Here is a 26,375-nt window from a genome sequence, read left to right on the forward strand (position 1 = left end):
TAACTTGGTTTGATAACTGTGGTTTTCTTTTTATTTATGATTACAATCAATGAATTCGGACTGATTTCATATTTTTTTGGTTGAACTCGGATTAGTTTCGGACTTTTTTTTATATGATGGTTCAGTTAAAAAAAAAATAATCAAACCGTCCGAAAATATTTTGAAGGTTTGGATATAACCCACAATTACCAAAATCTAACGAGTGTTTAATGTTTATTCAAACCTGACCCAAAATCAAAAAAAAAAAATATAAAACTACTCGAATGGATATCCACCTCTACAACATAAATGGAGGGAGAGACGACTTACTTTCTATAATACATGTAAGCCGAAATTTTAATTTTTTCCCTTTTCTCGTAACAAAAAAAAAAGATTCATTTATTCAAACATCTAAAGAATTAGTGACAAATCTGGCTCACTTTAAAATAAAAGACGATCCAAATGATTTCGTTTTCAGATAAAAACTTTCAAAAGAAATCCAAACCAAATTAATAGAGTGAGCTTTTGAAAAATATGTAATACAAAGAGAGATGTATTTAAAAGCATACAAAGCTAATATCATTACAGCTTACACCAAATAAACAAGCTACAAGTCGCTTGAACTACACGAGGTTGTGAATACTAAATATAATATATATATATATACCATATTACATAATACGATTTAAGAAACTAGAAAAAGCAAGTCATGGATCTGATTAGTCAGTTTTAAATGTTTTTTTTTCTGGCTTCCTGGTCTAGTTTCGGATCAAAATTTGTTTTCCTTTCTTAAATCTTCAGTCAATGTACAAAAGAGAGATCACTTGGTTCTGTTATGTACTTCTATCAATGATGCTTTCTCCTGCAAATTCTATAAACAAAACTCTCAGTCACAAGTTATAACACTTTCCCATAAGATTACTCATTGCAATTTATCAATACATCTATTTTCATTTATATAGCTCTGGAAAAGAGAAGGGGATTACCTCGTTCTGGGAACTGTTCTCAGAAGGGAACCATCGAAGGAGGACACCGAGGTTCATTGCACTCGGTATTAACTTGAACAGCAATGGAGTAGTTACCTGTAACAGTTCGCATTGTCAGGTGTAAATAAGCTTTTAACTATAATACACTATTTCAAGTATGTTCTCTTGGAATGCGAAAAAAGGTTGTTTGCACGTTGAGGTAACTTACAAGACTTAGAGCTGTTGTGCCCAAAAGGAGGAGATACATTTTCCCCTATTTTGTCATTCGTTTAACCCAAAGTTAATTAAGAAGAAAATGGTAAAGGGTGTGTTCAATTACAAGGAATAAAAGTGTACCTCGATAACATGTAGATTTGACGCTCGGCTTAGAAGAACAAAGGCGAACTCTCCAATCTGAGCAAGTAATACCCCGACCTGTTACATTTGTGACAACAGATTTACGTGGTTGGTGGATAATGGGATACAATATGAAGGAACTCATAGAATCTTTAGCAGGAGGGGCAAAAACTCACGTGGAAAGATATCCTCATGTTGTATCTAAACGCCTTAACAACTAATGCTGCAATTGCTGTCTTAATAACTATCACTAGAATCACCGAAGCCAAAAGAATATCCACGTGGTTCCAGAGAAAGTGAACATTAATGAGCATCCCGATACTGGATAGAAAGAGAGCGGCAAACAAATTACGAATTGGTTCCACCTACATCAAAAAGTAAGGGAGATTTCAGAAATGTCAATAACCTGACCATTAGACTTCACTTCTGTACCAAGGGGTAAAAACAACATGAGTTCAAAAATCAGTACCTGCTCTAGTGTATGTTGAGCAAATTCGGTCGTAGACAACATAACACCAGCCACAAATGATCCCAACTCAAGACTAAGACCCAGCTTGTCACTGCACTGAAAACGTTTTGCAAAGAACCAACACTAAAGTCATCGAAATGCTATTACACTTAACTACTTTAGTGTCTATCGAACTCATCATTGTTTTCTTCTGTAGTCTATTAGTAAGATGTAAGCTCAGGTAACTATTTACTCAGAATGTTATAATACACCAAAAGGGATCAGAAAGCTAAGCAAGCACCGGTATGCAAAGAAATGATAGAATTGGACTTACCCATGCAGATAGTAAGCAGAATGCCACAGCAGCTAATTGGTAAAGTTCATTTGTCTGCATTATATAATGAGAGACATTGGCAATAATTCAGATCCCACTTGAAGAAAGAAAGGAAGATAGTCAAAGTAATGTCTGAAAAGATATGTTGTGTAAGACTTACTTGAGATGATAATTGAATCATTAGCTTCAGAAAGCGGGGTACAAATGACCAGGTTAATAGAGATGCCACAGTGAGATATATGGACAATATCAGTAGCCTAAAATTACAACAAGAAAATGTTTTATGTCAAATAGGGTAATGAGGATATATAAGAGGTTCCTGGACATATTTCTTACTACAGAACCACTTACAGCTTTCCCATTGATATAATCCCTTGTAATAAACCACTGTTACCACCCAAAACTGGAAGCAGGGCGAATAGTAAACCAACAACACAGTCCTGAAAATTTAAGATGAAGGAAGAAAATAGCTAAAGAAACAAAATCTTCATATAACGAAATATTCAATTTGTAAATATAGTATTATGAGTGAAACCTGAAAGATAAGTATCCCTATTGTAACTTGACCATGAAGAGAACTTGTGCTGTTCCGTTCTACCAAAAACTTTACTACCTGTTCAAATTGACATGTGGATAATAAACAGAAACTCTGAGATGAAGCGGGGAAAAAGGTAGCTTTTGTATTAAACTTGAGAAGACAAAAGACAAGAAAAAAGTACCACTGCAGTTGATGACATAGATAAAAAGGCACCAACAAAAATACCCTCTGACAACCTTGCTCCACACAACTGCAATGACAACAGATATCAAATTAAAAAGTTATCTCCAAATTGCCTATATATGCACTGGAAAAAAAATGCTCTATTTTCCCTTACCAAGGCAGTTACACCACATAAAAACATAAGTAAGACAATCTGAAGAAGCCCTCCAAGGACAGCAACCGGGCCAACAACTTTCAGCTGCAGCATTCACACAGGAACATATGATTTTTAGATTAAGATTACAAAATCCACATGAAGTTGCATTCAATAGTAAATGGATGTCTACCTTAGTCATTGAGAATTCCAAGCCCAAAGCAAAAAGAAGGAAAACAACGCCAAACTGTGCTACGGTTTCAACCTGCCATAGAACCAGAAGAAGAAATACAGAACATATGAATACCAGAATACTTTATCCATATGAATGTGTGGTTCCACGTCCTACCTCTATGTATAACAGTACTGATGACTTAAACTCACACAACAAGAACAAATGATAATTGTAAAGCCACTTTTAACATGCTCAGACAAGAAGCAAAAAGTTTATCCAAATTTCTGATTGCTTGCAATACAGTAGATGAATTCTATTCTAATTAACCTTATTGTAAAAGTTCAATAAGAAAATCAGGAAATGAATACATATGACAACATCCCCATAAATGTCCTATTAAAATATTTGCATGCCTATTATCATACCTGAACCATTTCACTGATGAATTTCAGTCCCCCTGGCCCAATGATCGACCCCGCAAGAAGATATCCAACAATGACCTAAAGCATATAAAGATAGTATAACATAACATCAGAATGGTATTTGGCCACAATGTGAAGCTCGAGATACTAGGAACCTAATCTCAAATGTATTTCATGTTATTATGTAAAGTTGCAAACCGGTTGTCCAAGACAAGAGAAGACGATCCCACCAATCGCAGCAAAAACAATAATGACCACCAAATCTGATATCAGTCTGAAAGAAATGTCAAGAACCTATACATCACAAGTCTGAAACAGTGCGTGTACCAAAATGCTCCAAATACAGAAGAAATCTGAGAGAGACCAACCTCAAATCTACTTGAAGTATGGGATACTTAGATTTCTTGTTCGACATGACAAAGACATTATTCTGCAGAGTAGCAAAGAAGAACATTAGCTGCAAGTATAAATAAAATGGAAAGATCAGTATAACAAATGTTGATTAGTCTTCTTCTCAAACCTTTTTGTCAATAAGAGTCATATCATCAGAATCTTCATTTTCCAGGGAAAAGACATCTTGAAGTTGAAACGGTCTCGTACCACTGGATAAATTCGAAGAAACAAGTCATAAAACCCACATTGAACCACTAATCAAAATATGGCAATATTCAACAATTACAACAAGGTTCTAGCATACTTATTCTCTTGTGTATCATTCCTTTTACCCTTCTCATGCGTTACTTTTGCAACAGTCTCTATTTCAGCCTGCCAAAAACCATGATAATAAATACAGAGCTTCAAGAACATTAAAAACTCACACTCAGAAACTATAACAAGTAACTAAAAACCTACTTGTTGATCAGCAACACTGCTGTTAAAGCTAGCTCCATCCGATCCTAAGGAAAAAAAAACAAAAGAAGATGTTTAAGCTTCTTCAATCTTCATCATCCACCAAATCACAATCACAAACACAAAATTATTTTATGCTCTTTTTTTTTTTTTGCACATTGAACCAAAGGGGATCGAAGAAGAAGAAGAAGAAGGAGAAACAAAACCTTCAGGTGAATCGTTTTCGGAAAACTCTTTCTCGAGAACCCGATCGAACATTTTAGCGATACTTCCTTCACCGTTACCCGGAGCCGTCGAGTTCACCAGGTTGCCGTAAAACCGTTCCCGCGTTTCTTCATCAGATCTCGCTGATAAAGACGTACCAATTAAGAGGAGGAACGTTAATCCAATCACTGCGAATCTCGCCATTGTTCGATCCCACCAATTTGGGAATCGCCGCGAATCCAATTTGCTTCTGAGAAATTTCTGATTTATTATTCCTTCTTTTTCTTTTCTATTTGTGTTTTTGTTTCAAAGTCTTCTACGGGCTGTTATTTATTTCTAAATCCATAAAAAATTATAAATTCTAGAATTCGATTTTGAAATAACATATTTTATTTTTGGATTTAAATCCTTTTATTTTATACTTTCAAATCCATTTAAAATATAATGTAAATTTTGAAATTCAAAAACAAATCATTAAATAAATAATATAGGATTTTAATAATTATTTGTATATCAATAATATATCATTTTGATAAGTATTTTAAAATTAATAATTGAATAACACATGATTTTTGTCTAAATTTCCAAATCCATTAAAATCATATAACCAATTAGATTCAAAATTTTGAAATTGAATCAATGGAAAAAAAAAAATTTGTATTGAATGGTTGTTAAATATATTTGTTAATTGTCAATTAGTGAAGGGTACGTGCGAATGCGATTACGATTGGTTTGGTCCTTTTCGCACTATACCAATAAAATACGATAATTTAGTATCTGGCATTTTTGTTGCTAAACCAAGGTGGTTCAAGAACAAATCCAAATCATTTAATGGCCACAAAACACACACTTTACGACATCGTTTATTAGAGAGAGCGTGATGGCCACAAGCTTTACACACTTTCACATATCTTCTTCTTACTTCATAAACAAATCACTACCACATAGAGAGAGAGAGTGAGTAGGTGAGAAAGAGAGTTTCCAATGGCTATACTCGGAAACACGTTCGGCACGGGGGTAAGTTACGCCGGACAGGTTCCGTTTAGGCGAGTCACCGCCGGAGAGGTGGGACGTAAGCAGCAGAGGATGGCGGTGGTGAGAGCAGAAGGCGGCGGAGGAGGAGGAGGAATCAATCCGGAGATCAGAAAGAACGAAGAGAAGGTTGTTGACTCTGTCGTCGTCACAGAGCTTTCCAAGAACATAACTCCCTATTGCAGGTTTCACATAGATATATAGTCATCTACTATGTATTTGTTAAAATCATGCATATAATTAATGATTTTCATTAATGTATTTTTACTAATCCATATATGTTTTTTTAAAGCTTATTTCGTGAGACTTTTCTTATTATATTTTTACAAAAGAACAACTGTATGGACCTCTATTTGTGTGCATGTATATAAAAAACATGGTGATGGATTTAATTTGGCGTTAGGTGTTGGAGGTCTGGGACGTTTCCATTGTGTGATGGGAGTCATGTGAAGCACAACAAAGCTAATGGAGATAATGTTGGTCCTCTTCTTCTCAAGAAACAATAGTTCTTTTTGTTTTTGTTTCTCGTTTTGTTGGGTGATGTATTGATGATACTCGTCTAATTGAATAAAAAAGATTATTATCTAGTGAAACAAGGCTTTTTTTTTTTCGTCTGAATGATTATATTAAGGTAAATGTTACTGAAGAGTTACACTTAAACAAGGGAACGAGGACAATCACATCCGGAGCCAAAAATTAAGCAAATATAGATTCAGCTTCGAACACCTCCTGTAACCAAAAAAGGTAGCCCTGAGCTACATAAGATTGTGATCGTTCATCCCGAGTGACGCTTTTTGCTATGAGGGGAGCACCTGTGTTTGTCTTTCTATCCTCCAAAACTACCTTCCAAGCTGGGATAAAGTTGAGTGTCTGCAGCAACTTTTCGGACTGAACCTTGAAGTTAGGCCAAGCTGTTGGTCTCAAAATAGCCCCAACCATGTCCTTTTGTTCAGTAGCAAAAATTACTTTGGGTATATGTAAACTCCCAATACTTTCCATAGCCCAAAGGAGACATTGTAACTCTGCTTCCCCTTTTGAAGTAATAAACCCAAAGGATCTTCTACTATGGAGAAGAATTGTATCTTCTGAGTTTCTTAACACCCAAGCCACTCCACTTGTGTCTTTAAAATTATCCCACGAGCTAGCCACATTGCACTTTTGCCAAGGTTTATCTGGTGGCTTCCAAACCTGCAACTTGGACTGATTGTTTTTCTGAATTCGTCCTTCTTCAAGCTGATCCAGTTCTTGTGCTTGAAATCATTCTTTTGTGTCTTCTTTTATCTTTTTGAGCAAATCAGAGATATTAAAGACATTACCTTCAAACACTAAGTTGATGCGACACTTCCAAAGTAACCAACAAATCCAAGGGAGAGTTCTCCTGGTTTGTAAGGGCAACATCTTGTTTTTGTTGAGAGTGAGGACCGAGTGAAGGTTCTGATAGATAGAATGTTGGTCAAACCCATCCTCTGGAAGAGGGAAACCTGAAAGTGCCCACACTTGTCTAGCCAGAGGGCAGAGGGGCTCTCATTAGAGGGGCTCTCATTTTGCCATCTTCTAGCCAAAGTTTGGTCCATACCTTAAGTGAGACACCATCCCCAACTCGCTACTTTAGACCCAATTTTAAAAGTTCTCTCCCATGCAAAATACTTCTCCATGCAAAAGAGGGTCTTGATCCAACTTCTGCAGAAAGGAACTGAGTCTCAGAATAATAATGGCTTTTCATGAAAAGCGAGAAGAGAGAATCTGGTGACTGAATCAAGCGCCACGCTTGCTTAGCCAAAAGAGCCTGGTTAAACAACTCTATATCCTTGGAACCAAGACCTCCCTGATCCTTGGATAAACAAAGTTTGTCCCAGGCAATCTAGTGAATTTTCCTCTGGTTCTCTGCCGAGTTCCACCAGAAAGAAGACATTACACTCGACAGCGACTCACAAGTGGATTTTGATAACTTAAAGCTAGACATGGCAAACACTGGCATGGCCATAGCTACCGTCTTGAGTAATATCTCTTTTCCACCTTGAGAGAGTGATATGGCGAACCAACCTGATAACCTGTTTTTGAGCTTTTCATGAATGTAAGCCAGCATGTCCTTTTTTGAGCCACTAAAACATTCAGGAAGACCCAGATAGTTGCATGTACCCCCTTCGTTTGTTATGCCGAGAATGTCTTTGTTAGATATCCTATCCGCGTCACCCACTTTATTTCCGAAAGTGATAGCTGACTTGTCGAGATTTATCACTTGACCAGTAGCAACTCCATAGACCTTAAGAATGTTCTGTAGGGCTTCACATTGTTCCTCCTCCGCTTTGCAGACAAACAGAGTATCATCAGCAAAAAGCAAATGGTGAATGGAGGGACCCTCTTCTGAGAAACTCATGCCTGTCAAAGTTCCTTGATGCTCTGCCTTATTCAACAGGTGAGTTAGTCCTTCTGTGCATAACACAAACAGGAAAGGTGAAAGGGGATCACCTTGCCTTAGTCCACGTTGTGGGGACACTAGACCATGAGGCTGACCATTGATGAGAACAGTGTAGGTGACAGTCATTACACATTTCATCAACCTTTCGACCCAAGTAGAGTTGAACCCTAAAGCAAGAAGAAGCTGATGAAGGTAAGTCTACTCTACCCTGTCAAAAGGTTTTGACATATCCGTCTTTATAGCTATATAATCCTTTGACATTCTATAATGCGTCCTTAGGGCATGTACCACTTCGTGTGCAATGATGATATTGTCTGAGATCAGTCTGTCTATTGATTAGGCGATACTAGATTTCAAATAATGTCTTCCACAAGGCTAAGATGAAGGCTTTTCTCCGCTTTTATCAATTCAGATTTCAAATAATGTTTGGTAGTCGCTTTTTCTCACCCTCTTTGGTATTCTATATTATATTACTAGGGAGTGTCCTACGCATCGAGTGAGTAATATTGATATAGCAAACATGTGGGTAATATTAATATAGTGAAAAATGCTACATATTAAGATATACTTAGAATTTTCTGAAATTAATTATTTTGTAAATCGATTTATAACTTATTCACAATACATTAAGATAGAATTTGAGAAAACTTTGATTATACTCTTATAACGTGATTCTCTATAAATTTGTTGACAAACCAAAACAAAATACACTATAATATTTGTTCCTATAGATTTAACAAATTTTGTTTTAAAACAAAAATATAAACAGTTCTTTGTTAGAGAAAGCGAGTGGGATATCATATTATCAACAATGGATATCTTAATCGCATGGGATATACTCCTTGTTATTGGTTATGGATTCCAATCCTTAAAATTTTATGTACTTTTTCATTATGTTTGCATTAATCTGGTTAGTGACTCATTTGGATGATGAAAATACTGTAAAGTATTGCTTTCCATTATGCAAGTTTCAAAGAGCAGTACAATTTTTCCTTGCAGGTTGGTCCAAGATTCTTGGAAAAACGAATACTCGTGTTCTATCTCCAAAAACTCGTGAAAATGGATAAGTCTTTGTGCTGGTATTTTTAATTAGGTGCAGTCTAAAAACTAAGTTTACAACATACATGTACAACATGTTGAGAGGATGCTTCTAGAATACAATGAGTCTCTAGAGAAATTTGAATCACAGATTTTCTTGTTGGCTTCTTGAAGTTACAAAAATTACATTGTTCTTATAAGTTGGTCTTAATCCAAGAAATATTGTTTCACTAATTCATGTGTTATTCATTTCGTAGTTCTAATTAAATTGTAATAAAATATCTATAATAAATAAAATTGTTTTTAGAAAAATATGTCAAATATATGAACACTGTTTGAAAATTAATGTATCTATATATATAAAATTAACTTTGTTCATTTCTCCTTCCTCCACATCAGCATCCACCTAATCAATTTTTTGTTTTGCATAAAAAATACTATTTTTTAATATTCATTCATTGCATATTTATTAATTATAATTAATAACAGTAAAAATAAATAAATAACGAATTCACTAAAATTAGTTAAGTTTTAAAATAGTATAAACAATAATATAATTTTTTTAGTAAATAATAAAAATAATAACTATCTAAAAATGAATTAAGTAAATTAAATGAAAATTTTAAAATAGTAAAAATAATACTATAAATTTGTTTTAGTAATAATGTTATTATTAAAATTATAACCAAAAAATAATTATATTCCAAAATTTAGAATGGGTTAATGAGTTTTAGAATGTAAGTAAGATTTTAATGCATGGTTGAGTAAAAAAACAAGTTATGTATTTGTATTTATAAAAATCTAAACATGAAAATAAAATTGAAGTGAAACATTAGTTTCTAAGAAACATATACCATAAAGATTTATTATTAATTTGTACTTATAAGAAAGAAAAGATTAATTACTTAACTTAACTTAAAAGTTTTGATCTAAAACAAATATATTGTAAGGGGCATACTTTTTTTTGGGAAAACTATGAAAAAGAATTTTGAAAAAATAATCTATCTACAAAACAAAATCAATGATCAGGAAATATAGAAAAAATAATATGCAAGCCGTTACAAAAAGTGGCATGTGATTTGTATAGCATATCTCATAAGGTATATAAAGTATATGATATAAAACATATATAACAAATATAATATATATATATATATATATTATCAAATGCTTTTAACCCAAAACATTGGCAAAAACAACATATTTAAAGTACACTATGTTTTTTTTGTGAGAAAACGAAGCTCCGTTGCATCACAAAATTAACATATGCAAATAACATATGAGATTTTAGAAAAATATGTAGCTTGTATTAGTGAATAAATATTCATTGTAGGGTTTAAATGTTTGACTTAGTCCGAAATTCTATTATGGCAGATGATGCATTTGGACAACCTCATTGTAGCGACATAACAGTAAAATTGTTCATGAAACTTTGTATATTCGCATTTTATGTAGGATATCGATATGTTTAAATGGTCTCTATAATTAGGTCAACGATCGACATTAACGTTAGAACTTTTAAAATTATGTTTTCATGGGATATGAATATGCAATGAATTCTTTTAAAGATAAAAGGTGAGAAGATTGTCGACAATATTATTGCGACACTAGACAATATATATTATATATAGATTAGTAAAATAAGTACGGCATTTATATAGATTTATCTTTTAATCTTCAAATTATATTCATATTTAATGATTCTTATTGATAAAAAATTTAACTAAAATTCCACGTAAAATCGCAAATAGATATAACAAAGAAATATTATCTTAAAAAATATATATGTTGTATATCACTGAGCAAAGTAAGTTGTATATTTATACTCAAAAGTTGGAATGATTATATTTGAGCTCAACAATTTTTATTGATAAAAAATATTTTAAATTAAAATCCCTCCCCAATTCTAGTAAGAAATATTAGTAACATAATAATAATGTTACATCAAAAGTAGAGCATTAAGGTATAAATTAGTAACGTATTAAAAGTAACAAAGTCGTAAATTTAAAATTTAAAACTTAATGCCCAACTTTAAAGTTTACAAATATATCCCATATAGAAAAATTGAATTCATCTCGTATCTTTGGCACCAGATCACATGTTGTGTTGTTTGGATCGATCAAGTATGTTATATGGAATGTATATGAAATACACTAAAAAAAATACTGTATACACACATATATATCATCCGAGTCTAGCCAAAGTACTTGGAAAAAAAAAAGATATTTCCCCTTAAACCGAAATAAGCGTTGGCAACGACAAACCACTTGGTTCAACAAACGTAAAATGAAGTAAAAAGTAACAAAAGCGTTGTTAATAAGAAGTAAAATAAGGATTGTAGCTAGCTCTGCTTCAGCATCAGCTATCAGCTGTCGCTTGTCTTAGCTGAGCTCTACATCGATTAGCTTGGTCAACTTTTCTTCTTTATACTTCCAAAACATTCACGCTCAAGCTCAAGCAACATCGTATCATCCCTATCAGTATCTGTTTCTCCAACTTTACAAACTAATTTACAAAACAATACAAACAAGATCTTGTAAAGACTTTACGATATGGGACTGCTATCACTCCCTTTGTTATATGGAGCAAAGATAAATGATTTAATCATTGCTGGATAATGGTGGAGACTGGTCACACCCATGTTTCTGGTACAAGACCAACAAATTGGGTCTGTTCTCCCATTCTTTACTGTTTTAAAAACACACTCAACCAAAACACAGTCAAGACAACTTTACTGTCAAAACTATAAGTATATATTGTTTTTTTTTCTCATGCCGCTGCATCTTTTTACCACCACATTTAGTACTCTTGATGACTTGTTTCATGTGATTTTTCCTTTTTGTCTCTGAATCACTTTTATTGTACGTTACAGCACTCTGGGATTCCTCATGTAGCCCTTAGCTCCTGGGCTCTGCTTACTTTTGGACCAAAAGTCTGCCGTGACTATGGACTAATCACATTTTGTCTCATTTACATTCTCGGAGGAGTCTCTGGTAATTTCATGAGCTTTCTGCATACACCAGATCCTACAGTTGGAGGAACTGTAAGTTAACTACTAGTTTGCCCCATGTGATGTTCCCAGATTGCACTATCTGTTACTGCTCTTAATCGTATATGCATGGGTTGGTGCAGGGACCAGCATTTGCTTTAATAGGAGCTTGGCTCGTTGACCAAAATCAGAACAAGGAGATGATCATATACAATGATATTTCAATAAGTCAGCAACGACCATTAGTCCCACGTAACTAATACCAATGATACACACGGAGAACAATGTCAGGTACAAATCTAGGATTAATGGGAAATATACAATCTTTAATGGAGACAAAACATCTATGATTCTAACACAAACCGACAAATTATACCAGTTTCTATCAAACAAATCTGAGCAAGGCGTTTTAAGCACATTTAACTCAATGAGACTTAGCAAGCAATCAGAGAGAAAGAGAGAATCGGGCTATACGATGGGAATAGACGGAAACTAGGATCTAAATGCCGTATATGCTTAGGAAAAAGCTGCCACTGAGAAGAACAAGAGGTATTTGAGAAACTCCTTCAGTGAAACCAGAGACGGAACCCCTCCAAAGAGCCAAAAAAAATAAAGTAAAAGCAGGATCGAATAAAAGCACTAAAATGTACATTAACATAGTACATTTTCGAAATGGAAACTATCAAACGCCATTTTTCTTATAGATTCATCCAGAAGACTAGAGGTTGTGTACGACTACGTACCTCATGTCAGATGACAGTAGCAACTTCAGAATCTACTACCAGAAAATGATCAAACAGCACAGTACCAACATGTCAGATTCCACATGTCGAGAGGATTAAAGGTTTTGTACCTCATGCACGATCACGGTAGCAACTTCAGAATATGACCTCGAGTGTTCAGGCAGCCCAGTGAACAGCACAATCTTCCCAGCAGGAAAGCAAAAAAAGGTTAGCAAGAAACTGAAAATCAATCTTCCTGCTTTCGAATACAAAAGTAAACAAAGTGCTTCCGAATCGTCTCCACACGATCACTCTAAGGGAAACAACACCACAAAAGGAGTATATACATATCTAATGGTTGGAATAACCAAAGGAAAACAAAGAAGCCAATCACGCAAATTCAAATCAAATTTCACCTTTTTCCTTCTCAAGTGCTTGCTTGCAGCTGGTCTTCAAGCTTTCTCATAGACAAGTCAGTATCATCGAGAAGTGGCTTAGAGTGAACATGTTCTCCTTCACCTTTGATATCATTAGTAATACTATCTGCTTCCTCCAGGACAACAGTGAACTGGTTCCTTCCATCAATATATATTTACCTCTTTTGCATCTATTCCAGTTCAGAAGAATCGTCCCAAGCTCCCAACGCCTTTGATCAGACTGACACGTACAAAAGAACCATAGACTAGGCAAATCATTATCATACCAGTCATAATGATAACTCACCTGCTAATATGCACAGGACGTTCCCCCATGATTCAGCATCAGCTCTATTGCTTGCCTTAGCTGAGCTCTAGATCGTTTAGCTTGGTCAACTTTTGTGCTATATACTTTCAAAACATTCACGCTCAAGCTCAAGCAATCCCTATCAATTTCTTTTTCTCCAACTTTATCCCACATAATCTAATCCACAAAACAATACAAACAAGATCTTGTAAAGACTNGGCAAATCATTATCATACCAGCCATAATGATAACTCACCTGCTAATATGCACAGGACGTTCCCCCATGATTCAGCATCAGCTATTGCTTGCCTTAGCTGAGCTCTAGATCGATTAGCTTGGTCAACTTTTGTGCTATATACTTCCAAAACATTCACGCTCAAGCTCAAGCAATCCCTATCAATTTCTGTTTCTCCAACTTAATCCCAAATGATCTAATCCACAAAACAATACAAACAAGATCTTGTAAAGACTTTACACAGAAAAATTGAGAGGGGACTCTTAAATCTCCCAGAAACCTGGACGGAGTTCGTATAAGAGAGCTCCACAAGTTGTCTCTACGGATCTATTTGAATACTTGCCATTTCGAAATGCTTTAACATGTAATACAGAAAAAGAAAGAAGAAGCCCTAACCATGTCGTCATTCTCAAAACTAGCAGCTAATTCGAAGCAAATTGATTTTGATTTTGACATTGCGAAGCAACAAATTTCAAATCTCCAATTACCTGAAAGTTTGATCCATCGGTCACTGAAACTGTGCGAGAAACAAATGGAGGAAGAAGATCTCAGATGAACTCTTCGATTGGCTTTTGTAATCGAGGTTTGGTTTCTTCGGTACCATGACATTGCTCGGACCGACGGGATGATTTGGTGAAGAAGATTTTGTTATGTGAGAGAGGAGGAGAAGGAGAAGAAAAGAGTCCTCTTTAAAATTCGGTTCTGAAACGGTCCAATTTCACAAATAACCGGCCGGTTAATCGGCTAATTCAGCCATTGTGAGTTCGATTAAACCTGATGATAGTAAACCAAAAAAATAAAAACCTAATTCGTAAACAAATCGATCCTCGCTCTGCCGACTCTCTCCTCCCGGAAACCTAACAATTCTCAACTTCGCCAAAGAAGAAGATGAAGAAGAGTGAAACAGATTTGGGGAATCCAAAGGAGAAGAAGAAGAAGAAGAAGCATGAGAGTGAAACAGTTTGGCCTGGAAGCAAGTGTGGAGTGTATCAAAAAAGATGTGGCTTCCATCAGAGAAGATTTGTATAATCTCATACCATTGGTAGACTCTGTCCATAATGGTAAACTCTCTGCAATCATCTGTTGATTTGATTCTCAAACCACCTTATGCCAAAACACCTTGGAGTCCTTCAAGCTCAGATGAATACTACCAGCGAGACACCTTGTTTGCCTCTGGTATGCATCCCTCAATTAAGGAATCTGCTATTAAGGACTTCTTTGCAGTAGTTGGTCAAGTTGAAGTTGAATTTGATACGGAAGAGCATGAGCATGGCAAAGAGGCGACCATTCGGTTTGAGTCTGATGAACAAGCAACAAAGGGCCTGAAGTTAAAAGGTAACCAATGTTTTGGTCGCCCCTTGTATCTCCGTCGTTTTCCCAACAGTCTGTACACGATTTATGTTAAAGGATTTGACACAAGTCTTCCAGAGCATGAGATTAAGGTGCAGTTGATTGAGCATTTTAGCCGAACTACAGATGTGAAAGGTCTTTACTTTCGAAGAGACAAAGAAGGTTTGATCAGAGGTGCTTATATCAATATGATTGATGATCCTCAGATAGTGCAAATTCTTGATCAAACTCTCATAAAGGGAAGAAAGCTTACTGTTGAATCTTTACAACTGAGAAAGGCTAGAAAGGCTGCAAAGGTGGAGATGAAAAGGAACCATGTTGACCCATCCATGAAACCGGGAGCAAGAAGACTCGCTTCATCTACGACAAAAACGATGAGTTAGTAGAAGAGACATAGTTCAGGACATGGTTCAACCTTTTCTCTATCACCTTTTTTTTTTGTAACCTTCTAGTTAAGGCTTTGGTTGGAATTTGAAGAGTAAGAAACTCTAATTGAACACTCTTTTTGATCATGTCAATGGAATCAAATATTATCCTCTGTATGTTATGAATTGTAATGTCTAACATGCTTTGTTTGCATTTTCCGCTTTTACCTCGTTTTGGTTGTGTTATTTGATTTCAAAGAGCAAAAAAATCGGACCGTTTCTCCCACCTTAGCTAGAGACTAGAGTATTCGAGAGGAAGAGGAGAGTAGGATTAGTTCGTTAAAAGCCAAAAAAATACAAAACCGGGTGGTTTGTTCGGTTATTCGGAAAATTATACCGGAAATAACCGAAATAAACCCTCCCCCTTAATTAAAAAAGGGCACAATTCTTCTTCTTCTTTCTTGAAACTTCTTCGCCAAATCTTTCAGCTTTTGATCCGAAAATTTTCTTACACCAATAATCCCAATTTCCTCTTCAGCAACAATGTCATGGTACAGAAGAACAAAACTCGTGTTCGACACCTTACGTCGTAACATAAATCCGAAGATTCTACCTCGATCTCGTCCTCATGTTCCTTCGAGAATCAATCCAACTGGGTCTTCTTCTAATCCAAGCTCTAATTTCTCAGGGTTCTCTTCAATTCCTTCGCTAGGGTTAAGATCATACACATCTCTCGGCCACCAAAACACGAATCGAATCGCGTACAACCCGTTTCTGAGTCTACCCAAGAGACATTACTACGTCGATCGATACCAAGTTCGTCACTTTAAGCCACGAGGACCAAGGAGATGGTTTCAAAACCCTAGAGCAGTGTTGACGGTGACGCTCGTCGGTTCCGCCGCTCTAATCACTTTGTATTTCGGGAATTTAGAAACCGTTCCTTACACAAAGAGAACACATTTCATCCTCTTGTCGAAACCTATGGAGAAACGACTCGGTGAAGCTCAGTTTGAGCAGATTAAAAAACAGTACAAGGGTAAAATCCTACCTGCGATTCATCCTGAGAGCATTAGGGTTAGGTTGATAGCTAAAGAGGTGATTGATGCGTTGCAGAGAGGTTTGAGTAATGAGCGTGTGTGGACTGATTTAGGGTATGCTTCTACGGAGACTAGTGATAATAAGGGAGTGAAGGAGACTGCTATTGCTATGAGTGGTGATGAAGAAGGGACTATGACTGATATGAAATGGTCTAAAGAAGATCAGGTTCTTGATGATAGTTGGATTCAACAAAGCAGGAAGAAAGATTCACATGCTCATTCAGCCACCACTCATCTTGAAGGGATTAATTGGGAGGTTCTTGTGGTTAATCAGCCTGATGTTAATGCGTTTTGTATGCCTGGTGGGAAGATTGTGGTGTTTACTGGGCTTCTTAATCAGTTCAAGTCAGATGCTGAAGTTGCCACTGTGATTGGCCATGAGGTATTTAAATGTGCTTTGTTTCTGTTAGGCTGCTTGTTTATCTGAAATTGATTAGGAGAGTTGCTATTGGAACTAAAGCATGGTTTTTTTTTCTTTGTCTGGTTGTCTGATTGTTCTGTTTATCGGATTAGGTTGGTCATGCGGTGGCTCGACATATAGCTGAGGGAATAACGAAAAACTTATGGTTTGCAATCCTTCAACTCGTGCTCTATCAGTTTGTCATGCCTGATCTTGTGAACACTATGTCTGCCCTTTTCTTGAAGCTTCCTTTCTCTAGAAAGTAATTCCTCTTCCTCTCTTCCTGTATTTTACTGTCAGTTACTTTTCGTTTTCAATTTAACTTATGAGGTCTGTGTAGCATTGAGGAAAAAGTTAGGTTTTGGGTTCATTTTTCACATTCTTTAGCAAATGGTCAGGAACAACAGTTTGAAACTTCAATAAATTGTAAGAAACTTATCATTTGGTTAATCATTAGAAGGTGTTGGAGTAGTTAGGCATAGTAGGAAAAGCGAACAAGAAAGGTTTGCTTAGTTTTTGACATTCATTTGCGAAATAGATTGGTTGTATGTTTAAAAAACTAATTATCTAGTGAATCATTCTGCTCCAAGAACTGATGTATTAAGCAGCTGTTATTGTAGTTAGGGTAATGGTAGGAGACATGTATAAGAAAGTGAAAGATGCGTGTGTTTATGTATGAGGAAGGAAAACAAGTTCTGATGCATTCAGATTCTTCTTTTGTGTGTTACATCACAGGATGGAGATGGAAGCCGATTACATTGGTTTGTTGTTGCTTGCATCTGCGGGATATGATCCTCGAGTAGCTCCCACAGTGTATGAGAAGCTGGGAAAGCTGGGTGGAGACAAACTCGGAGACTATCTATCGACACATCCCTCGGGGAAAACGAGGTCAAAGCTTTTGGCTCAAGCACATGTGATGGAAGAAGCACTAATGATCTATAGAGAAATCCAATCAGGTCGCCAAGGCATAGAAGGCTTTCTTTAGCCTTTCTCTACTCATCTTTCAGCTTGCGTCTGTACATTATTTATATTTATCCTCCAGCTTTCATGTTATGTTAGTATGTTCTTGTCGTTAAATTGATTGATGCAATTAAAAGTGATTCTGATTGAGACATATAGTTGAATAGTTTGGTTAGATGAATATTTTTTTACATAGAAAATGCAAATGGTGGGAGTAGGAAAAGAACATACAAACACTGAATTGAATATATCTATCTATTGGTGAAATCTAAATTATAAGTGAACCCCCTTATTAGACTTCCGACACAAGATTAACTAAAATCATTACAACGACACACACACACACAAAAAAAAAAACCAAATAAATTATCAAAAAGCCTTTCTCAGTTTCAAGACTCATGTATATAGGGTGACAAGGGTTAAAGAGCTTCTAAAAGAAAATACAACAGCTAGCTCTAAAAGGGAAGCTACATAATTAAAACAGGAGACAGTCTTAACAAGACTGAGGTACAAGTAACTTGAGTAACTGGAATGAATAAGAGACTCTCTGAGCCTACCTTAGTGGTCTTTACAAGAGGATGGTGATCAGAAGAGGACGGACGTTACATTCGTTTCAAGGTTTCTTTCTCCAGTATATCAGATTCCTCGATGGAAACATTACTACTGCTCTCTTTTTTAGGAGTATTGCTATCTGCTTTAGCAGCCTGTATATATAAACAGAACAGTATCGACAAGAAGTATATCGTCAATTGCGGTTGGAGAAAAAAATGAAGATCTTACATAAAAGTACAGAAACGCAAATACAAGAGCTAGCTTGAGTCCTAAAAGGTACACTACACAATTAAAACAGGAGACATAACAAGACTGAAGTATAAAAGTAATTAAATCACCTTCTTGTGATCCTCAGAGGATGAAGTAACTTGAGAAACTGAAGGTGCAGGTATCTTTGCCAGTTTCTTTGCAAGTTCCTTAGTTATATTTTCCCATCACAAAAGATACACAGATAAGAGTGATGTCCTCTCAAAACTCATTTTGCTTGCATGTGACTTTTGAGTCTGCTGTGCACACTGCACCACCTAAAGTCGGTCTGATAATTGTTATTTGTTCATTGCAGTGCAAGACAACAGGGGATACACATTGATGAAATTGCTCAACAATTGAAGATCCCAAAGAACAAGCTAGAGTATGCTCTTTTGTCTCTTTACTATCAAAGTTGTTGTGTTCATGAGTTTGCTTTGTTTTCTTTCTGGTGTATATATAGGGGTGTTAATCAATCACTGGAAGGAGAAGGTCTGATATACTCGACAATTGATGAGTATCACTTCAAGCACGTCGAGCTTTGATCTTATCTAAAAGTCATCTAGGATTTGGTTAATCTGTAGATAAAGAGTCATTAGTGTTGTCTGGTGATTTGAGAGATGTTTTCAACGTTTAGTTCAATTCTGAAACTCTGGTATTGTTGGATTGTTTATTTGTTTCCTTCAATTTGGTAAACCGACATCAAAAAGTTCGAAGTTGCTTCTTTTCATCTGAAGCAAAGTGTGTTTTTAAGTCAATGGTGTGTGATGGATGAGACATATGTTGCACACTGAATCAAACTTGTAGATGGAATTATTAATTTGAGCTTCAAGTCTAAAAGAAATCTTAATTTCATTTAATCAAACTGCATTACATGTTGCAAACAAAGACAGTATCAATATCATTACACAAAAAGAAATACAAATTAGCAAATCATTAAGACCCACAAAATAAAACATATTTCGAAACCCTAATTAGGCTCTGTTTCACGCTGCTTGTCAAACTGTTCGCGACAGAGAGGGCATGTGCCATTAGATCGATCTACCCACTTATTGAGACATTCTTCATGATAACAATGCGAGCAGTTAGGCAGGTGGCAGTAATCCTCGGTTCTAGACAGATCCAGATCTTCCAAACAGATGGCACAAGTCGTCAAATCTGTTGCCGACAGAGACAGAGCAGAGTTGCGATGCACAACGTTGTACACCTTCTGTGTCAGTTTGACAGTACCTTTCATGAATAAAGGTTGTTGTGGCAATGACAAGTTAGAACTCTTACTTCTTTGTCGTAGGGCTTGGACTAAAATCTCATCAGCTATGTATTCGGACAAGAGACGATCGTGGAGTTGGCTATGGAGGGTTCGATATACGTCCTTAGGCTCGAAGGTTCGAAGTTTCAGAATGAATTTAGAGTCTGGACCTGGTGGAGAAATCCGGTAAGATCCGACACTCTTGATGCTATGATGATCACCATCATCATCATCGTTCTTCTCTATGATAAACTCCTCGAAGTACCCTCTCTTTACAGTGATTTTCACCGTGCTCAATAACCCTAACGATGGATCTTGAGACGTAACGGCTAGATTAACCTCGAGTTTGATTGATTCAGTATTCATTGTCGGAGTGAAATCAGAAAAAAAAAAAAAAAAAAAAAAACTCAGAGACAGAGCGAANGAAAGATGATTCGTAAAGGATTAGATGAGATTGTGGAGAAGCCGAGAAGGTGTAGTGTGTGTTGTGTTGTGTTATATATTTATAGAAGCAAATCGGACTCCTAACGCGTTTATGTAATTTCCTTTTTTCTATTTTTCCTTTCTTATTTTCCTTTTTTTCTTTAAAATATTTTTGATTAACAACAAAAACCTAAATTAAAACAACAAAAACCTGTGTCGTAGCACGATCTGATTGGCTGATAATTTGTAAACAAAAAAAAAAAAAAAAAAANAGTTTGCCGAGAGAAGTCGTCTGTGTCTTTCTCATCGCAAATCATCGGATTTTGATTTGAAAAATTGGCATAAAAAAAATTGAGGGGAAATATGATGCGTTGTTGGATTGTTTCAAGAAATTGGAGCAAAGTTTATCACGTCGAGAAGAGAAAGACGCAATGAATTTCACAGATCCTTCAGTTCTGTGAGGTTTGAGTAACGAGCGTGTGTGGTCTGATTTAGGGTATGCTTCTACGGAGACTACTGATAAGGGAGTGAAGGAGACTGCAATGGCTACAAGTGGTGGTGAAGAAGGGACTATGACTGATATGAAATGGAAGAAAGATTCACATGCTCATGGAGCCACCTCTCATCTTGAAGGGATTAATGGGGAGGTTCTTGTGGTTAATCAGCCTGATGTTAATGCGTTTAGTATGCCTGGTGGAAAGATTGTGGTGTTTACTGGCCTGCTTAATCAGTTCAAGTCAGATGCTGAAGTTGCCACTGTGATTGGCCATGAGGTATTAAAAACCTTTTTGATTGTTTGCATTTGTAAAATGTTCTTTGTTATGTCTGTTTGGCTGCTTGTTGATCTGCAAATGATTAGGAGAGTTGCTATTGGAACTAAAGCATGGTTTTTTTTTTCTTTGTCTGATTGTCTGATTGTTCTGTTTATCGGATTAGGTTGGTCATGCGGTGGCTCGACATATAGCTGAGGGAATAACAAAGAACTTATGGTTTGCAATCCTTCAACTCGTGCTCTATCAGTTTGTCATGCCTGATCTTGTAAAAACTATATATGTCTGCTCTTTTCTTGAAGCTTCCTTTCTCCAGAAAAGTAATTCTTCTTCCTCTCTTCCTATCAACATCATGTACTCTCTTTTACTGCAATAGATCTTTCGTTTTCAAATTACTTATGAGGTCTGTGTTGTGGAAAAGTTAGCTTTCATTGGGGAGGTTTTGAGTTCATTTTTCACATTCTTTAGCAAATGATCAGGAACAAATTGTAAGAAACTAATCATTTGGTTAAACATTAGAAGGTGTTGGAGTAGATAGGAATAGTAGGAAAAGCGAACAAGAAAGGTTTGCGAGTTAGTTTTACATTAATATTATCTACTCTCTTTTTACTGTCAATCCTTTGTTTTTACTGCAATAGCTCTTTCGTTCTCAAATAACTCGTGAGGTGAGGTCTGTGGCATTGAGGAAAAAGTTAGCTTTCTAGGGAGGTTTTGGGTTCGTTTTTCACATTCTTTAGGAAATGATAAGGAACAATAGTTCGGAACTTCAATAAATTGTAAGAAGGTGTTGGTGTAGTTAGGTATGGCAGGAGAAGCGAACAAGAAAGGTTTGTGAGTTAGTTTTTTCCACATTCTTGTGCGAATTACAGTATATCAGGAGCAACAATAGGATAGATTGAATGGTTGTTTAACGAACTAATCACCTAGTTAAGAACTAATGTCTTAGCGGCTGTTATTGTAGTTAGGGTAATGGTAGGAGAAATTAAGAAGAAATGATATATGCGTGTGTGTATGAGGAATTAAAACAAGTTCTGATGCATTCAGATTCTTCTTTTGTGTGTGTTTTTGTGTGTTACATCACAGGATGGAGATGGAAGGCGGATTACATTGGTTTGTTGTTGCTTGCATCTACGGGATATGACCCACGAGTAGCTCCCACAGTGTATGAGAAGCTGGGAAAGCTCGGTGGAGACAAACTCGGAGACTATCTATCGACACATCCCTCAGGGAAAACGAGGTCAAAGCTTTTGGCTCAAGCAAATGTGATGGAAGAAGCACTAATGATCTATAGAAAAATCCAATCAGGTCGCCAAGGCATAGAAGGCTTTCTTTAGCCTTTCTCTACTCATCTTTCAGCTTGCGTCTGTACATTATTTACCCTCCAGCTTTCATGTTATGTTAGTATGTTCTTATCCTTAAATTGATTAATGCAATTAAAAGTGATTCTGATTGAGACATATAGTTGAATAGTTTGGTGTAGATGAGTATCTTTTTACATAGAAAATGCAAATGGTGGGAGTAGGAAAATAACATTCAAACACAGAATTGAATATATCTATCTATCATATTTGATCTATTGATAAAATTTAATCAGAAATATCAAAGTTTCTTTGCTTCTTTTGGCATAATAGCTTGAGAGTGAAAAGTGGGCCAATTGCTTATGAGCTTTAAATGTGTGTTTATAAATGTTGTGATAGACCGTTGAGCTGACCACTGATATTCTCAGTAAATTCAATTCCTTTGAAAGAGATTGAAACTGTATTTTTACCCAAATTATTCACATACCTTTTGACCAATGAAAATAGCATTATACTTAACATTTGTGTCAAACAGAGTTAGCATTTTTATTAGTAAACGTGAGATTTATTATGATGTTATTAGTCTTTAGACAATGACAATTTTCACATCATGTTTGTAACAATATTGGAGGTTAGGTTTATACCATTTAAGATACGGCAACACGGATCCACCGCATGTATCACAGCGTGAAGTTTTCATTTAAAGAGAGATACGAATGATTCAGTCTAGTAGTCTACCAAAGAGAAGAATCCTACATACTTTTGTCTCAACTCAAATTTCTACTTTTTAAAAATTTTCATGTGTTTTTTTGAATACACTTGTTTATATTCCTATGCTCACAAAAATCCAAAGCTTGATGTGACTTACTTTGTTTCCTTCGTAAAATGAAAAAAGAGAAAGTGATAAATCAAGAACATGCTCGTAGACTCCAAGAACTCAACTTATTTAATATATAATCTCATGCCTTCATAGTTACATCAGTAATACTAAAATTAACCTCAAACTGAAACAAAAAAGCATAAAATAATTGAATTCGATATGAGTCATAAATTCTCAAACCTAACGGTACTACTAATATTGCATAGAAGTAGGAGAAAGAAGCCATGAGGTCATTAATTACTCTTCTCTGCCATTACCAACCACTTGGTTAGTAATTGTGCACACAGAACATGTATGAAAACCACCTCTGCCTTCTCACCTTTATTATTTCCTCCGAAGTAACAACACCAACACTCTCTTGTATCTCTTTATCTTCTCCAGTGAGATAGAGAGAAGAATCTCCTGCTTACTCTCCACTCCAACAATGGCTAACAAAAACCCACTTCAAAAATGCTTTCTTTTCATAATCTTATCCATCAATCTCATCTTTCTTCAAGCAGAAACTGTTCAAATCTCTGGCAAGAAGACTTTTGTTATCCACATGGATAGATCAGCCATGCCTTCACCTTACACTAATCAGCTACAATGGTACTCTTCCAAGATTAACTCTGTAACACAACGCAAATCTCAAGAAGGAGAAGAAGGTAACGACAGGATACTCTACACTTACCAGACTGCCTTTCACGGTTTAGCTGCTCAGCTTACTGAAGAAGAAGCAGAGAGGCTCAAGGAAGAAGATGGTGTTGTAGCTGTGATACCTGAGACAAGATACGAGCTTCACACTACAAGAAGTCCAACATTTCTTGGCCTAGAGAGACAAGAGAGCGAGAAAGTTTGGGCTGAGAGAGTCACCGACCATGATGTGGTAGTTGGTGTTTTAGACACTGGTATTTGGCCTGAGAGTGAGAGCTTCAACGACACGGGTATGTCCCCTGTTCCTTCTACTTGGAGAGGAACTTGTGAAACTGGAAAAGGTTTCTTGAAACGTAATTGCAATAGAAAGATCGTTGGTGCTAGAGTATTCTATAGAGGCTATGAAGCTGCAACGGGGAAGATCGATGAAGAGCTTGAATACAAATCACCAAGAGATAAAGATGGTCATGGGACACACACTGCAGCTACTGTAGCTGGCTCACCTGTTAAAGGAGCTAATCTTTTTGGATTTGCTTATGGGACAGCTCGAGGGATGTCTCCAAAGGCTAGAGTAGCTGCTTACAAAGTCTGTTGGGTCGGAGGATGTTTCAGCTCAGACATTTTGTCAGCTGTTGATCAAGCTGTTGCTGATGGAGTCCAAGTTCTATCTATATCATTAGGTGGTGGGATCTCAACTTATTCCAGAGACAGTTTGTCTATAGCAACCTTTGGAGCAATGGAGATGGGAGTTTTCGTTTCTTGTTCAGCCGGTAATGGAGGTCCTGATCCGATTAGTCTCACTAATGTTTCTCCATGGATCACAACAGTTGGTGCAAGTACTATGGACAGAGACTTTCCAGCAACAGTGAAGCTTGGAACTATGAGAACATTCAAAGGAGTGTCACTCTACAAAGGCAGAGCAGTTTTGTCTAAAAACAAACAGTATCCTCTGGTTTACTTAGGAAGAAACGCTAGTAGCCCTGATCCGACTTCGTTCTGTCTAGACGGTGCTTTGGATCAGCGTCATGTAGCGGGGAAGATCGTGATATGCGACCGTGGTGTTAGTCCACGTGTGCAAAAGGGTCAGGTTGTGAAAAGAGCAGGAGGGATTGGGATGATTTTGACCAACACTGCTACAAATGGTGAAGAGCTTGTTGCAGATTCTCATTTGCTTCCAGCTGTTGCAGTTGGAGAGAAAGAAGGTAAACTGATTAAACAGTACGCAATGACGAGTAGAAAAGCTACCGCAACTCTAGAGGTTCTTGGAACAATAATTGGGATCAAACCTTCACCAGTTGTAGCAGCATTCTCATCAAGAGGACCAAACTTCTTATCCCTAGAGATCTTGAAACCGGACTTGTTGGCTCCAGGAGTTAACATCCTTGCAGCTTGGACTGGAGACTTGGCGCCATCGAGTTTATCATCTGATCCAAGGAGGGTTAAGTTCAATATACTGTCTGGAACTTCAATGTCATGTCCTCATGTAAGCGGTGTGGCTGCATTGATCAGATCAAGGCATCCAGATTGGAGCCCTGCAGCAATCAAATCAGCTCTCATGACAACTGCTTATGTTCACGACAACACACTTAAGCCACTTACGGATGCATCAGGAGCAGCTCCTTCATCGCCTTATGATCACGGTGCAGGACATATAGATCCTTTAAAAGCTATAGATCCTGGTTTGGTCTACGACATTGGACCTCAAGATTACTTTTATTTCCTCTGCACTCAAGATTTAAGTCCTTCACAGCTTAAGGTATTCACAAAACATTCAAACAGATCCTGCAAACACACTCTTGCCAAGAACCCTGGAAACTTGAACTACCCGGCGATCTCAGCTTTGTTCCCAGAGAACACACGCGTTAAATCCATGACACTTAGAAGAACTTTGACCAACGTTGGTCCTCACATTGCAAGCTACAAGGTTTCTGTCTCGCCTTTCAAAGGCGCATCCGTCACTGTCCAACCTAAAACACTCAACTTCACTACAAAACACCAGAAGCTTTCCTACACGGTTACTTTCACGACAAGAATGCGGATGAAGAGGCCTGAGTTTGGTGGTCTTGTGTGGAAGAGCACGACACATAAAGTTCGTAGCCCGATTATAATCACATGGTTGCCTCCTCTGTAGATCAACAACCAATGTTTGAGCAATTCTAATGTTTTTAGTTACCACAAATAAAAAATGCCTCATGTAATGAGAGCTCTTCTCTAGATCGATGTTGTAAAACCTGAACAGAATTGTTCTTGTCATTATAATTCACAACCATATATGTTCTTTTCTCACAATGGGAACGCTTCACCAAAAGCCTAAACAAGAGAACTGGACTGAACGCAGTCAAATCATGTTCTTACAAAAGCTAAATTTACCATTTACTCCCAAGACAGATGTCTCCGCGTTGACTTT

At 36.6% G+C, this 26,375-nt stretch overlaps 7 protein-coding genes and 1 long non-coding RNA gene across 12 annotated transcripts in view; 5 read left to right on the plus strand and 3 right to left on the minus strand.

The window, feature by feature from the left end:
• LOC104725674 (K(+) efflux antiporter 5-like) lies at window positions 487-4,895 on the minus strand. Of its 2 annotated transcripts, none has more exons than XM_010444374.2 (20): window positions 4,590-4,895; window positions 4,387-4,430; window positions 4,232-4,299; window positions 4,055-4,136; window positions 3,903-3,964; window positions 3,733-3,808; window positions 3,538-3,612; window positions 3,131-3,202; window positions 2,959-3,042; window positions 2,803-2,871; window positions 2,619-2,696; window positions 2,435-2,523; window positions 2,244-2,340; window positions 2,084-2,137; window positions 1,771-1,866; window positions 1,478-1,666; window positions 1,302-1,379; window positions 1,174-1,218; window positions 966-1,061; window positions 487-841 (listed from the first exon to the last, which is right to left on the minus strand). In XM_010444374.2, exons 1-20 carry the CDS (start codon window positions 4,789-4,791, stop codon window positions 800-802), a joined length of 1,698 nt encoding a protein of 565 aa, XP_010442676.1. In that variant the 5' UTR covers window positions 4,792-4,895; the 3' UTR covers window positions 487-799. The 2 variants fall into 2 exon arrangements, with proteins under 2 accessions (XP_010442676.1, XP_010442675.1); XM_010444373.2 differs by having other exon boundaries at window positions 487-850; window positions 4,590-4,894.
• On the plus strand, window positions 5,481-6,224 carry LOC104725675 (CDGSH iron-sulfur domain-containing protein NEET). The gene is made up of 2 exons (XM_010444375.1): window positions 5,481-5,804; window positions 6,023-6,224. Exons 1-2 carry the CDS (start codon window positions 5,572-5,574, stop codon window positions 6,123-6,125), a joined length of 336 nt encoding a protein of 111 aa, XP_010442677.1. The 5' UTR covers window positions 5,481-5,571; the 3' UTR covers window positions 6,126-6,224.
• On the plus strand, window positions 11,629-12,553 carry LOC104725676 (RHOMBOID-like protein 9, chloroplastic). Of its 2 annotated transcripts, none has more exons than XM_010444377.2 (3): window positions 11,629-11,724; window positions 11,949-12,119; window positions 12,209-12,553. In XM_010444377.2, the coding sequence occupies exons 1-3, from the start codon at window positions 11,716-11,718 to the stop codon at window positions 12,323-12,325; spliced, it is 297 nt and encodes a 98-aa protein (XP_010442679.1). In that variant the 5' UTR covers window positions 11,629-11,715; the 3' UTR covers window positions 12,326-12,553. The 2 variants fall into 2 exon arrangements, with proteins under 2 accessions (XP_010442679.1, XP_010442678.1); XM_010444376.2 differs by having other exon boundaries at window positions 11,675-11,744.
• On the minus strand, window positions 13,385-14,388 carry LOC104725677. Its single transcript, XR_757954.2, has 3 exons — window positions 14,234-14,388; window positions 13,767-13,941; window positions 13,385-13,444 (listed from the first exon to the last, which is right to left on the minus strand). It is a non-coding gene; the product is annotated as an uncharacterized LOC104725677 (long non-coding RNA).
• LOC104725678 (mitochondrial metalloendopeptidase OMA1) lies at window positions 15,923-18,071 on the plus strand. The gene is made up of 3 exons (XM_010444378.2): window positions 15,923-16,939; window positions 17,071-17,219; window positions 17,693-18,071. Exons 1-3 carry the CDS (start codon window positions 16,004-16,006, stop codon window positions 17,940-17,942), a joined length of 1,335 nt encoding a protein of 444 aa, XP_010442680.1. The 5' UTR covers window positions 15,923-16,003; the 3' UTR covers window positions 17,943-18,071.
• On the minus strand, window positions 19,686-20,348 carry LOC104728804 (NEP1-interacting protein 2-like). The gene has a single exon (XM_010447734.2). The coding sequence runs from the start codon at window positions 20,328-20,330 to the stop codon at window positions 19,686-19,688; it is 645 nt and encodes a 214-aa protein (XP_010446036.1). The 5' UTR covers window positions 20,331-20,348.
• LOC104725679 (mitochondrial metalloendopeptidase OMA1-like) lies at window positions 20,394-22,685 on the plus strand. Its single transcript, XM_019232078.1, has 4 exons — window positions 20,394-20,439; window positions 20,850-21,160; window positions 21,324-21,477; window positions 22,241-22,685. Exons 1-4 carry the CDS (start codon window positions 20,394-20,396, stop codon window positions 22,489-22,491), a joined length of 762 nt encoding a protein of 253 aa, XP_019087623.1. The 3' UTR covers window positions 22,492-22,685.
• The window catches only part of LOC104725680 (subtilisin-like protease SBT1.3), a 3,808-nt gene continuing 994 nt past the window's right edge, over window positions 23,562-26,375 (plus strand). The window contains exon 1 of one of the 3 annotated variants that reach the window (XM_019233079.1): window positions 23,562-26,025. In XM_019233079.1, coding sequence (XP_019088624.1) covers window positions 23,760-26,025 — 2,266 coding nt within the window. In that variant the 5' untranslated portion in view covers window positions 23,562-23,759. Of the gene's footprint in view, window positions 26,255-26,375 lie in introns of those variants that run through there. The other 2 variants (XM_019233078.1, XM_010444379.2) reach the window with 2 other exon arrangements.

This window comes from Camelina sativa, chromosome 11 (assembly GCF_000633955.1).
Source record: "Camelina sativa cultivar DH55 chromosome 11, Cs, whole genome shotgun sequence".
NCBI lineage: Eukaryota > Viridiplantae > Streptophyta > Magnoliopsida > Brassicales > Brassicaceae > Camelina > Camelina sativa.